At 37.9% G+C, this 13,690-nt stretch overlaps 1 protein-coding gene across 1 annotated transcript in view; it reads left to right on the top strand.

Moving 5' to 3' along the window:
- Positions 1-6,972, top strand: part of LOC107758676 (anthrax toxin receptor 1-like) — a 23,729-nt gene extending 16,757 nt beyond the window's left edge. Inside the window, exons 15-18 of the mRNA XM_016576478.1 lie at positions 1,178-1,273; positions 1,361-1,528; positions 3,713-3,793; positions 5,904-6,972. Coding sequence (XP_016431964.1) covers positions 1,178-1,273; positions 1,361-1,528; positions 3,713-3,793; positions 5,904-6,332 — 774 coding nt within the window. The 3' untranslated portion in view covers positions 6,333-6,972. The remainder of the gene's footprint in view (positions 1-1,177; positions 1,274-1,360; positions 1,529-3,712; positions 3,794-5,903) is intronic.
- The last annotated feature ends 6,718 nt before the right edge of the window (positions 6,973-13,690 follow it).

The raw sequence follows: 13,690 nt of genomic DNA, 5'->3' as shown, positions 1-13,690 counted from the left end.
ACGAAATGACTCGAAAAAAGATTCGTTCATTTTGCTGAACGAGACTCAAAGGTCAGTCGGTAAAATGATCCGAACTTCCCATCACTAGGATAATGACAGAGGACAGAGGGTCAGAAAATTATGTGATTTAAAGCAGCAACTGTGTAACTTTTTTTTAATTAAAAAATATATTCAAATAAAAAACTATAAAATGATATTTCACAGTATTACTGTTTTTACTGAATTTTTGATCAAATAAATGCAGCCTTGATGAGCATAAGACTACTTCTTTCAAAACCATTTAAAACAATCTTACCGATCATAAACTTAAATCATGCTTAAAAATGTTTTTAGATGTAACAATAAATAATTAAATGGAAAAATTGTTTTAAATGCAACATTCAAATAAATCAGTTTGTTTTTCATGATCCTTTTGCAAGATGCTTCTCTTGTCAGTAGAGTTAAGGTCATTACAGTTCGCACATGGACTGCATTTAAAATGAGTTAATGTGTTATTTTGATAAATGTTACATTGTTCTAAACCCTGAAGACAGGGTTTGAGATAAGTGGTGGATCATTAGCAAGTATCAAAAGACTGCAAAAGCTTTCTGCAGCTGACATCTAGGATAGCACTCAAAATAAAAATAAAATAAAAAAGTCAAGCTCATGCTAAAATTTCAGTTCTTTCTCCTAGGCTCATTAAACATGTTGCAGTCAGACCGTGTGGGAACATACGGAAACCCAATTCTGTCTTATGAGCTATGAAATCCCGATAAATCACTGGAAGGTATAGGCTGACATAATTTCCTGTCCGTGCTTGGGAAAGATTATCATTAGATTGTTTTCATGAGAATAAATAATGACTTTGTTCTTGTGTGCCCTTGAGCATAATTGAATTAAACAAAGGACGCATTCATTTGTAATCAGCTCCTCCAAACACTTAAAATCATCTTTTTAATGCCTAATAATTACAGCGTCAGTTTGGCTGGCTAGCATGAGCCACAGCATCTTTTTCCATCCTCTACTGAAAGTTTGTTGTAAGCAATATTTCGTTATATTGTTCATCATAATGTTTTTCCAGTGACAATTTAAAACCAACAGAACTTGACATTGAATTACAATCCAATCAATTCTGGATTGATAAAATCAAGTCATTGAATAATTCATGTTAACTTAATATGACTGTGTTTCTCTGAAGGATGAAGAGGATGAAGCCTACCCAAAGAAGAAATGGCCGACAGTGGACGCCTCGTATTACGGTGGGAGAGGAGTTGGCGGCATCAAAAGAATGGAAGTAAGGCAAGGGTGTCTGGAAAGAAAACAACAGCTTCCATTTGCTCCGGTCCACCGCAATGATATGAATGTGTATGTGTGTGTCCAGGTGCGCTGGGGAGATAAGGGATCCACTGAAGAAGGAACCAAACTGGAGAAGGCAAAGAATGCTCGGGTGAAGATGCCAGAGCAAGAGTTTGAGTTTCCGACCAGTGGGACCCTAAACAATGGCATGCGGAAACCCATCTCCCCTCAGAAGTGGTACTCGCCAATCAAGGTAGATCAGTTTACTTTCAGGGGGACTACAAGAGCAACCACAGGTTTTGTTCACAATATTAAAAAAAAAAAACTAAAGCATGACATTTAGATATTCTAAATGTCTTAAAAGTTCAAATTTGTCTTAAAAGCGATACGTTGTCGGCGCCAATAGCCTCGCGGTTATTGCCCCGACATACAGCGCAACTGCGCTCACGGCGACCCGAGTTCGAATCCCTGCTCGTGGTCCTTTGCCGATCCCGCTCCCCTCTCTCTTCACCCAATGCTTTCCTGTCTACTCTACACTGTCCTTTCCAAATAAAGGCATAAAAAAGCCCATAAATAAATCTTTAATAAAAAAAAAAAAACGATACGTTATTTGCTAGTACCTCAAGATGTGCTGCAAAACCATTACGATTTGATTAGATTCAGGGGCATGCAATTGATATATTCATGTTACAATATTGTGTGTCTATTTTACACAACTAGTTACATTTTTAACTATAAAAAATGCAACCAAAATTTAACATGAACATTTAATTGAACTTGAATCTGAATATTGCAAATTCTTTATCCCAATTGGGACATCCACAACAAAAATACACTTTAGGTTTTTAAATAATATAGAACAATAAATAATGGCTTGTGCAGTAATATAGTTTTTTTTGTCAATGTTAATATACTCAATTTTTCAAAGTTTTAAATAAAGATTATTGGACTACATTTTATAAGAATATACTACTTAATACTTTCTATATTTTAAAAATGTACATTCAGTTCAATGCCTTACTTGCCATTCATTTGTAATTACTTGTGAAATTTATGAGCAATTTTTTGAGTGAAAATTGTTTCATAGAAAATCCTACATTCATTTTTTTTCAGTGTAGGATATACACAACAAAATAGGTACTCCAGGTGTTGCAAAAATACAGAATGATAAATCAAAATAAATAATGTCAAAATAATCAAATCAATTTAAATGACAGCTCTGTGGCAATTTCATCTCTTTTATAACAAACAAGTCTTTTAATATATCTTATAGATATATATTTTTTGTTGCGTTGTGTTGAGAAATCATATCGTTAGTCATTTGATCGATGCATCGATCCATACCGATTGCTTTATTGTTACACACTCTAGATGGTAAGATGGTGTCCCCATCAGACTTTTTTTTTTCTTCAGTTTTTATCTTTTAATATAAAGTCTAATAAAGTTTTTTTTTTTTTTATTCTTAATTTATCAAGTTTTGCTGGTGAACAGCATGGCATTGACCAGAACCAAATCAGCTCTAACCAGCCTGAAAATTCATGCTGGTCCACGTTGGCCAGGGATGGCATCGTAAAAGGTGTTGAATTAATACAAAGTAAGCCAGAAAATATTCATTTCCCAGTGCGTCCTTGCAAAAACACATAACACAACAGCTACGGATGACCCAGTGCAGTGTCATGCTTACGGTATGGTCATCTGGTGGACAACGAACGACTTGGTCATTCATCAGAAGACTGGAAGGAGCTCAGAAGAAGCGGCGTGTGCTGTGGTGGCCTCAGCCAGTCCGGGAAGCGGTTCTTGCATTGTTTCATAATGTCTCTGTCAGATGGAAGGGGAGGGTTAATTTAAACCAGACACTGAACTGAGCTGACCCAAGGGAGATGAGCTTTGCAGAGCTGGTACATTTCCCAACAAAACAAACTCCTTTTCTCTCTCTCTTCCACCTTCTTTCCTCTGGATTATGTTGGGTGACAGTTCACTCTGAGAGGGAGAAATTAAACACATTGAGAGAAATGAAGAGAAGCTTCGGTGTGTATTTGGCCCAGATTCTGCAAAAAATGTACTCCGTAAAGTGATTTTACACCCAAATAAGGAGAAACTTTTAATATTCACTGAATTGAAAATACACAGAGTCAGTCAATTAGATGTCTGGGTCACTAAATTCCAACTGCTACTGTTCTACCAGCTTATTATTTTTCTTTGATCCTGACAGGAAATTGGAAAATTAGTGGAACTTCTGTTAACAACGTGCATAAAATAAGATTCAACAGATAAGCCCTCTGTAAGTCTCTCTGTACCGCTCTCTGTAGTCAATTACAGATTACCCTGAAAATCATCTTTGCATTGTTGATGAAGTGTGTTTTGCAGCTTGAATTTCTCACCAGCATGCTTTCAAGTGTTGATCTCTTGGAACCGCTGTTGTGTTCGGATCTTTCAGGGGAAACTGGATGCCCTGTGGGTGTGGCTTAGGAGAGGATATGACCGCGTATCTGTGATGAGACCTCAGCCGGGAGAGAAGGTAATGAATAGTGCCATACGTAACACAGATGCGCTATCAACTTGTGATTGTCAACTTGTGGCGTATGCACATAACAGGTCAAAGGTATGGAACAATAAACATTTTTAATCTCTTATGCTCACCGAGCTTGCATTTATTTGATTAAAAATACAATGAAAACTGTAATATCGTGATATATTATCACAATTTAAAACAACTCTTTTCTATTTCAATATAATTTCAAATGTAATTTATTCCTGTGATGCAAACTGAATTTGCAACATCATTACTCCAGTCTTCAGTGTCACATAATCCTTCAGAAATCATTCTAAAATGCTTTGATTTAATGCTCAAGAAAGATTTCTTATTATCAATATTAAAAACAGTTGCTGCTTAATGTTTTTGTGGAAACCATGGTACACTAAGAAGTTTGGAGCACCAAAAACAAAACAAAAACAACAACATTCATATTAATTGAGCACCAAATCAGCATATTAGAATGAAAATTCGGCTGAAAGTTCCATCACAGGTATAAATGACATTTTAAAATATATTTCAGAAAAGGTATTTAAATTTATTTCAAAGCCTTGGTGAGCATAAGAGACTTCTTTAAAAAATCCTTATTCCAGTTGTTTGACATGTAGCGTATAATTTATTAAATTAACTTCATATCAAACATATAACATAGATATTCGCCATATAAACTCTGTGCTTATTACTTAACTCTATGACAATATTTTCAAGTTATAACAACACAGTAAATAGGGCTAAAAACTTTCCACACAAGGTAGTAGAAGGTAATGCTGAATAAAGCAGTCCTCTGGGTTATTTCAGAATCGGTTCTCGTTAAAATGTTGCAAGCAGATTGTGAGGAACACTTGAAAACATTGTGATGTATATTGAGGATGAAAGGAGGCCAGCTGTTAGCAATAAGTGCAGTCAGAAACAGAGGCAGAGTGAAGGTACTCAGGACGCTGGCTCAGCTTCAGACCAATAGGACCAGTCTGCTAATATTGCTCCTGCCTAAAAGGAATGCACCATAGTCTGCTTAAAACATTAACCACCCTCCCCTTTCCCTCAGAAGAATGCACAGAGGGAAGTTTTGGGGTGTCTGATCTGCTGTTAAATAGAACAAGAAAGTTGGACGGAAATCAGATGGCCTTTAAAATTAAAGCAATGGGACTGCTTTGGATCTTCACAGGCAAACAAGAGCTTCTGTTGACTCTTTAAAGCTATATTAAACTGCACTGAGCTATATAACACAAAACAGTAAACTGTACTTGATTCATCTCACGAATGCCTTTTTTATCATTCAAACTAGCCATACTGTGGAATAAGTCTGATTTAAGTAGAAACAATTAGAGTTGTCATAAGAAATCAGATTTTCCTTGATCTTGTGAAGTCAGAGTTTGACATACTATGTAAATATATGTACTTAATAATTTTCCTAAAAACCATGCCTTGGAATCATCAGAAAACAGAAACTATTAATATGCACTACCATTCAAAATTTTGTGGTAATTTTTTTATATTTATGAAAGAAGTATCTTATGCTCACTGCATTAATTTGATCAAAATACAGTAAAACAGTAATATTGTGAAATATTATTACAATTTAAAATAACGGTTTTCTATTTTAACATTTTAAAATGTACTTTAGTCTTGTGATGGCAAAGCTGAATTTTCAGCATCATTACTCCAGTCTTCAGTGTCACATGATCATTCAGAAATAATTCTAATATGCTGATTTACTGTTCAAGAAATGTTTAATACGTGGTAACTGTGAAACTTTTTTGTTTAGGATTGTGTGATAAAATAGAAAGTTTGAAATAGCACTCTCTTTTTTTTTAAAATGTTAATTGCCTTTTTACTATCACTTAATCAATTTAATGCATCCTTGCTGAGTAAAAATGTTAATTTATTTCAGAAAAAAAAAATCTTACTGACCTCACACTTTTCAACAACGGTGTATGACGTCACATTTACACATCAACACCTTTTAAGTTATTCAAAAACTTGTCACATCCAGAAAACATGGCTTAATTCTTTGTCCTGTCTTGTTTCATTTCTTATACAAAATGTATTTATATAAGAGCTTTTACAAATGAAATGTAAATGTTTGACTCTCCAGGGTCGCTGCATGAAATTTACCCGTGTGAAATCCTGCCCGCCCCCTCGATACCCGCTTTACAACAACCCGTCGAGCCACATCTACAGCCTCCCCCACAGCAGATGCCCTCCTGTCCCGCAGGGCACCCTGCCGCCAACCCCGCGCTGCTCCGCCCACTCTCCAACCGCCACCCTGCCCTCTCTGCCATCCATAACCCCTCCCCCTTACACACCACCTCCAACCAGAGCTCTTCCTCCTACCTGTCTGAACATCAATGTGACTCTGCCTCCTTCTCCACCCACACCTCCGCCAGCAACAAGCTTCCTGCCGCCCTCGTCACCCAGCACCTTGCCTCCGCCCCCTCAGGCGGCTCCGCCTGGACGAGCCCCGCCCCCTTCTCGTCCACCGCCTCGCCCAGGCCCTGATGAACCACAGTGCTACCAGGACTGAGTAGATCTATCTAAGTGATTTGCACAAGAAAAACTGCTGGTTACGCCGGTACAAAAATTAAGCGCTACACTTTTCAGGCATTAGAAAGGATCAACGTGATTGTTATAAATGACAATGGTTGCAAATGGGATTTAACGTGGCAGTGACTGTATTATTGCATACTGGATTCTGATTAGGTTGACAAACATTCTAAGGCGTTAATTTTCTAAAACTGCACATCTATGAAGTAGCTCGAGGTTTGTTGACTTTCAATATCACCTTGCCTTGTTCTTTATGAATTGTTTTGAGGTTTCAAATTAACAATGTCAAAGAGAGTCAGATGAAAAAAATCAAAGAGATAATAAATTATAAGCATTTGGAGTTTTAAAATGAAAAATGTATTTGATTTGCATAGAAAATTTCCATCCATTTGGATTGCACAGTTCACATGAACAAACAAATAAACTTAATGCGATGCATATTCGTCAGTCACTCAAAAACAGGTAGGATCTTTGCAATAGTACTAATAAACTGAATGAGTTTACACAATAGCCAGGTTTATATATTTATCATCAATCTCACACATTTTAATTATTCGAATATTGCTTGTTGCACAGCTAGCTGCATTTCAACCATTCTTAAATGAATGAACTGAATTGTTTTATGCGGATTCTAAACAAATTTAATAAATGCATTCTGAATTAGGATTGTTTAAATAAAATCAAAAAGATGCAAATAATAAACTATGCCATTCTTTTAAAACAGTGTAACGCCATGCTATTTTATATACATTTTAAATAAACAGATTTTTAATTTAGGCCTTTTTTGAGGGTGGAAACTGACGTTGGACCATTAAATAATTGAAGACTAATGCGTTTTAATATTCAACAATTCAGCGGTCTGTTTACAGTTATTCTATGCTAAAAAAGTAGCCATATTTTAATATGCCTAATGGCTTCATTGTTCATAAAAAATTATTCTGTAAATTATTCACATTGTATCATTATTAGCATCTTAACGTATCTTTGCAGATGTATTACAAAGGTTTAAATGAGAAGCATCAGTATTATAGATCCTTTAGTACTTGAGAGATCAGGTTCAGCTTTGATGCTTTTTGAATATGTCAGGAAAACATCTGCAGGATAAAACATTCAAGTGACTGCAAGAATGGAACGAAACAATGACAAAACTGATCAAATAGTTCATTCAGTCTGTAGTCCTAAAACCCAGAAGAGAATTAGCACGTCCATAAATTCCCCAGGGAATTTCCAGTGGGAGTTCAGAAAAGTGGTTTTGGATTTGAGTAAAATAAAGTCTGTTAACATTTGAAGAGACTTTCACATTCTCCAAAATACAGTGCACACATATCGACTACGAGCATGTGAGTTTATGTGCTTGTTGAACATAGGATTATAACATAGGAAAGTTTCTTCAAGTTAAGTTAACCACGGACCATATTTCACTTATAAACTGGAAATAGCTACATGTACAACCCATTAGAAAGTCCAGAAGGATCTGACTGAACGTTTGCGGAACGATGCAGGCTTTTGTTTTGTACTGTATATATGGATGCTTTCTAAACAGCTATGCTAACAACAGATCAGTATTCATGAGTAAAAATTAATGAGGTGCTTTATGATTTTTAATTTAAAATGTCTTTTGGTCTGTCGTTTGCAAGTGATGCATTTAAAGGGATAGTTCGGCGTCATTTACTGACCCTCATGTCACTCCAAACCCATTTGACTCGGTTTCTTCTATAGAACACAAAATGATTCAAACACATTTGATATATTTTCCTGTATATCTGCTAAAGAAACTCATGCAGGTTTGAAATGGCATGACATTAAGTAAAGTATCACTGAATTTGTAATAATGCTACAAACTATTCATTTAAGCATACAGCAGTTCTGTTTTTGTTTTTTTGCTACATTTAACTATTCTGTCTCTTCTTTTACCTTGAACAGTGATTTTTACTTCTCATTCTGGGTTGAAAAGCTTGTGCTTGAGCTGTTACGGATGTTCAGAGCGTGTCAGGCTATTCCATTTTAACGAAGAGCATGTTTTTACACGCTTCAATTAAATGTTGGAATTTGTACTTCTGTGTCTTACTTTTGGGTCAGCATATTTTATGTGGGCTCAATAGCATTTTGGTAAGTATCACAATTATGACTCTGTCTTTGAAACCATCCACACTTATGATAAAGGAAATGTTCAGCTTGAGCCTTGAGTCACATGGCTGTTATTTGCAAATTAAATGCCATTCATAGCACCGGTGCCGAGTGGCTTAATGAACAGCGATGAGGGCATCAACTCATTAGCAGCACATTTATGCTACCATTGAAACCAGCCACTCAGATATATTAAATGCTGTTGTTTCAGCAAAGCATCGATATTTATAATTGGTCAAACTCAAGGTCTCTTTGAAGACTGTATGGTGATCTCTAAAATAAACCCTATGGACTACTTGCACTGAGCTTTGTGATGCACTTCTGTTTTCAAATAGTAAGGCTCGATAGTTAGGTATGCTGTCAATGTGCTGCATCCACCTAGTTAACTAAACGCCACTTAAAGTGTTAATTCTCCCAAAAATGAAAATTCTGTCATTAATTACTCACCCTCGTGTTGTTCGAAACCCGTAAGACCTTCGTTCATCTTCGGAACACAATTTAAGATATTTTTGATGAAATCTGAGGGCTCTCTGACCCTCCCATAGACAGCAAGGTAACTACCACGTTCAAGGTCCAGAAAAGTACCAAGATGATCGACAAAGTAGTCCGTGTGACATCAGTGGTTCAACTGTAAAGTTATGAAGCTACGAGAATACTTTTTTGCGCAAAGAAAACAAAAATAACGACTTTATTTCCACATTTTCGCCTCTACTGCGTCACTTGTGGACGCGCGTTCGCGACAGTACCATGACGCGAGCGTGTGGCGGCGCTGACCCAGATCCGGCGTGATGACGTCATTAGAAAATGTGAAATAAAGTCGTTATTTGTTTTCTTTGCGCAAAAAAGTATTCTCGTAGCTTCGTAACTTTACAGTTGAACCACCGATGTCACACGGACTACTTTGTCGATCATCTTGGTACTGTTCTGGACCTTGAACGTGGTAGTTACCTTGCTGTCTATGGGAGGGTCAGAGAGCCCTCAGATTCCATCAAAAATATCTTAAATTGTGTTCCGAAGATGAACGAAGGTCTTACGGGTTTCGAACAACACGAGGGTTAGAGTAATTAATGACAAAATTTTCATTTTTGGGTGAACTAACCCTTTAAGACGAGTGTCTGCAAGAAGACTTAAAATACATGTTCCTCGACTGAAAAACACTGTTAAGAGAAGATGAAACCACTGGCTTGCTGTAGGTTTGTAGGAAAACCAATAGTAGTTTGCAAGTAGTCCATTGACTTTAGTTATACATGTTCCTGGGTAACAGAGTTCAAACAACTTTCTTCTTCGGTTGACGTCATATGCTCTGGAGACTTTTGATTAAAGGTAATCTGTAGCCAAATGTAGATATGTTAAGTAATTTAATACTTGTTTTGACAGGCATTGCGCGCCACTATTTACAAACCGCATCTCACTCGATTTACTGAAAATTATGCTCACATTCACTTGCTTATAAGATAAATAGTCTTTGATGAAACATTCCAGTAACGTGGCCATGGGCTGCATCAATACAATCAGAGGCTCTGGGGCTTTAACTCTCAGGGGGCCATGTGCTGCACGCACACTCGCACAGAACATAAAGCATCATTAAATTAACCTGAACCTTTATACATGTTCCAGGTCAACAGGGCTCAAACCATTTTTTTCTTCGGCTGACATCATTTAAAGATAATGAACAGTGAAATAGCTATTCAGTTATTGTTCTAGACAGCTTCTGCAATTTCCTGCTAGTTAATGTCATAAAGGTTATCCCTATAATTGCAAATAATGATAGAAATGAAAAAGCAGCGTTACACTTTGGGTTTGGTAAGATTTGGTACGACGTTTACGTTTTTAAATTCTTATTCTTATGCTCAAAGCTACATTTACAGTTAGGTCCATATATATTTGGACACGGACACAATTTTCATAATTTTGGCTCTGTATGCCACCAGAATAGAATTAAAATAAAACAAACAAGATAAAATTGAAGTACAGATTTTAAGCTTTAATTTAAGGGGTTGAACAAAAATACAACATAACATGCTTAGGAATTACAACCGTTTTTATACACAGTCCCCCCATTTTCAGGGGCTCAAATGTAATTGGACAAATACAGTAAATGTAATCATAAATAAAATGTTTATTTTTTTATATTTTATTGGAAATCCTTTTCAGGCAATGACTGCCTTAAGTGTGGAAATCATGGACCTCTCCAGAGACTGGGTTTCCTCTTTTGTGCTGCTTTGCCAGGCCTTTGCAGCAGCTGACTTCAGTTATTGTTTGTTTGTGGGTCTTTCTGCCTTTAGTTTTGCCTTCAGGAAATGAAATGCATGCTCAATCAGGTTGAAATCAGGAGACCGACTTGGCCATTTTAGAATATTCCACTTTTTACCTTCAAAAACTCCTGGGTTGCTTTTGCTGTATGTTTTGGGTCATCGTCCATTTGTACTATGAAGCGCTGTCCAATCAGCTTTGCTGCATTTGGCTGAATCTGGGCAGACAGTATTTCCCTGTACACTTCAGAATTCTTCCGGCTGCTTCTGTCTTCTGTCACATCCTGAAAAAAAAATCCTGAGGTGTCCTCACACTCAACTGTCACACGCTGTTTTCCTGAAGGATTTTACAGACTGATTAACACTTGCGGAATGGATCCTCATTTCTCTGTCACATCCTGAAAAAAAAATCCTGAGGTGTCCTCACACTCAACTGTGTCACACGCTGTTTTCCTGAAGGATTTTACAGACTGATTAACACTTGCGGAATGGATCCTCATTTTCACTTTTCAAGAAAAAGCAGAGTTGCAAATTACTGGTGTCTTGGGGCAAAAATGGCATCACATGCAGGGTGCGAACTACGGGGGAGCTAGGGGGAGCTCGGCTCCCCTTAATAAGACATGGGCTCCCCTGAAAAAGGGATTTGTGAAATTTTGGGGGGTCTCAAAGAATATTGACAATGTGTTATTTTGACTGCAATTTCAGTTTTGTGTAATGTGATCATCGTGGATTATTATGTGTAAAATTGCATGACGGCGATTTAAACCTAATTCACTTCAATAAAGATAACTATACATGCTATTCTTGTCATGAGCATCGATTATAAAAAAACAAGTGGGCTCCCCCAAAGTCCACGTTATAGTTCGAACACTGATCACATGGGTTCTTGCCTTATTCTCTTAATATCCACCTTTTTCCTGAGGAACTGAGCGACGCCATGATGGATTTCAACTTCTGTTTGGATGCTGTCGTGTCCCATGTTAATATAACCTATCGACTGAATTATTTAAACTGAAACTTTTTAAATATAACTAAATTTAAACTATGTTAAGCTATGTTAAGCTATGCTGTTGTTGGCTGACACAGAAACAGCAGTAAACTTTCCTGTACTTGTTTTGAGCACCAGCAAATATGTCAGTGTCCGGAACAGTACTTGTTCTACTGGTGCATTCAAACCCTCCTGAAAAGCTCGTTTTATGAGTTAAGTTGACAAGTCGTAATTACGACGTCAGGTGGGTTTAAGCAAAGACTATAGAAACACAAAGACTGTTCACTCCTATACTTATGAATGGGAGAAAGTGCAACGCGCAATATGGTGGAATAGTCCCGCCTTCTAAATGAAAGAGCCAAACGCTGATTGAAGTCACTGCGAAAAGAAGGCCATTGCGACACTGTAAGGTGGTGAAACTACAGTACCATTTTCATAGGTTTAACGTTATGTTATCAGCTCAGAGAATACGTTAATTTGACTAGAAACACCAGAAACCAGAAATTTAAAAACATCATTCCGGTAACCTTTCTGGCTCAAAAGGTTAATTAAAAGGTTAGTTAAGCAATGTCACATGAGCAAGAATGCTGTTTAATTTTAAAGGGGACCTATTACGCAAAATTCACTTTTGTGTTGTTTTTGAGTGCAATTATGTCAACTGTGTGTACACAAACCACCCTATTGTGATAAAAATCCATCCAATCTGTATGTTATTTTCCCCATAAACCAGTGCTCTATTTTGCCAATGAAAATAGCAACGACATAAGTATAAGAGCAGAGGCAACACATTAAATGCAGAAATCAATTCTGTTTTTAAATATTTTAAATATATTCATTCTTTCCAGCATTGAGGCATTTAAAAAAAGAGCAGTGCGCTGCATTTTTTATGTTGCTAGGCAACCACCAAATCAGCTGTCCTGTCAGTCTAATCAAAGGATTATAGCGCGAGCATTCTAAAATCTTTGGTTTTTGCTGTTAAGTAAACTGTCATATTAGCAGAAACCTTAAAAAATACAGTTCCGGGTAACCCGCGACAGACACCAGAAGTTCCCTCTCATAGGTTCACTTCTATGCTGCGATGACGTCATCGCTTTGGGAACACCTTCAGTGTGACCAATGTCTGAAGCCCTTATACCATCACGCCAATTCATTGGCCAAATAGCGCTTAGCACCGCCCCCGATGTGCACATAGGTGAGCTATATCAACGTGCTGTGCGCTATTTCATCAGATTTCATTTCCTTCAGGAAGCGAATCATGTGTCGCCCGTAGGAAGGCGTTTTTCGTCGTGTTCTTAGCTATTTTCCTTCAAAAGAGCAGTTTACTCCTCTTCAGCGGACACGATGAGCTACAGGAGATGCATCGAGCCGTGTGACAGGTTTGTCGCAGGAGGAGACACTCATGACAGGTGCGTGCAATGTTTGGGCCTACAACACGCTCAAGCGGCGCTTAGCGGCCTTTCTGATTGTCGACGCTGTGATAGCCTGCGGCTAAAAATATTGCGCTCGAGGCTCGCGGCCTTCTCAAATAAAGTAGGCCTCGCGTCTAACCCCCGCTATCCCGTTTCTGCGGTTGCCGAGGCGCCGCACGAGACAGTCGCTTGTGGTGACGCATGTGAGCCAAGGCTCATAGAGGGTGAGTCAACGGAGTTTTCTCATTTTCTCTCGCTCTCTCCAGGCCATGTGCAAGCGCTTGAAGAGTGCTACGGGGATCCCGTTGTCTTTGTCAACGATGATTTGCGGCCTACCCCGGAAGCTCATGATGCGATGTCTTTCGGTTGTATTCCGTATGACGAAGACGTGCTGTCCACAGCGGCTTCTGATTCTGAGAATTTATTGGGTGAAGTGTGTAGTTCTCTCCCTCCGAGCGGACAGGAGAAACGCACCTCCCCGTCTTACAGCGAACTGTTAGACGTTGTAACGCGCGCTGTGGATAAGCTGGGGTTAGAGTGGGATAGCGAGCCGGCAAAAAAT

The sequence above is a fragment of the Sinocyclocheilus rhinocerous genome, unplaced genomic scaffold, assembly GCF_001515625.1.
Source record: "Sinocyclocheilus rhinocerous isolate Xijiao unplaced genomic scaffold, SAMN03320098_v1.1 scaffold623, whole genome shotgun sequence".
In the NCBI taxonomy this organism is placed as follows: Eukaryota; Metazoa; Chordata; class Actinopteri; order Cypriniformes; family Cyprinidae; genus Sinocyclocheilus; species Sinocyclocheilus rhinocerous.
Note: the sequence above shows the minus strand (reverse complement) of the source record. Positions and strands in the feature narration are given on the sequence as shown.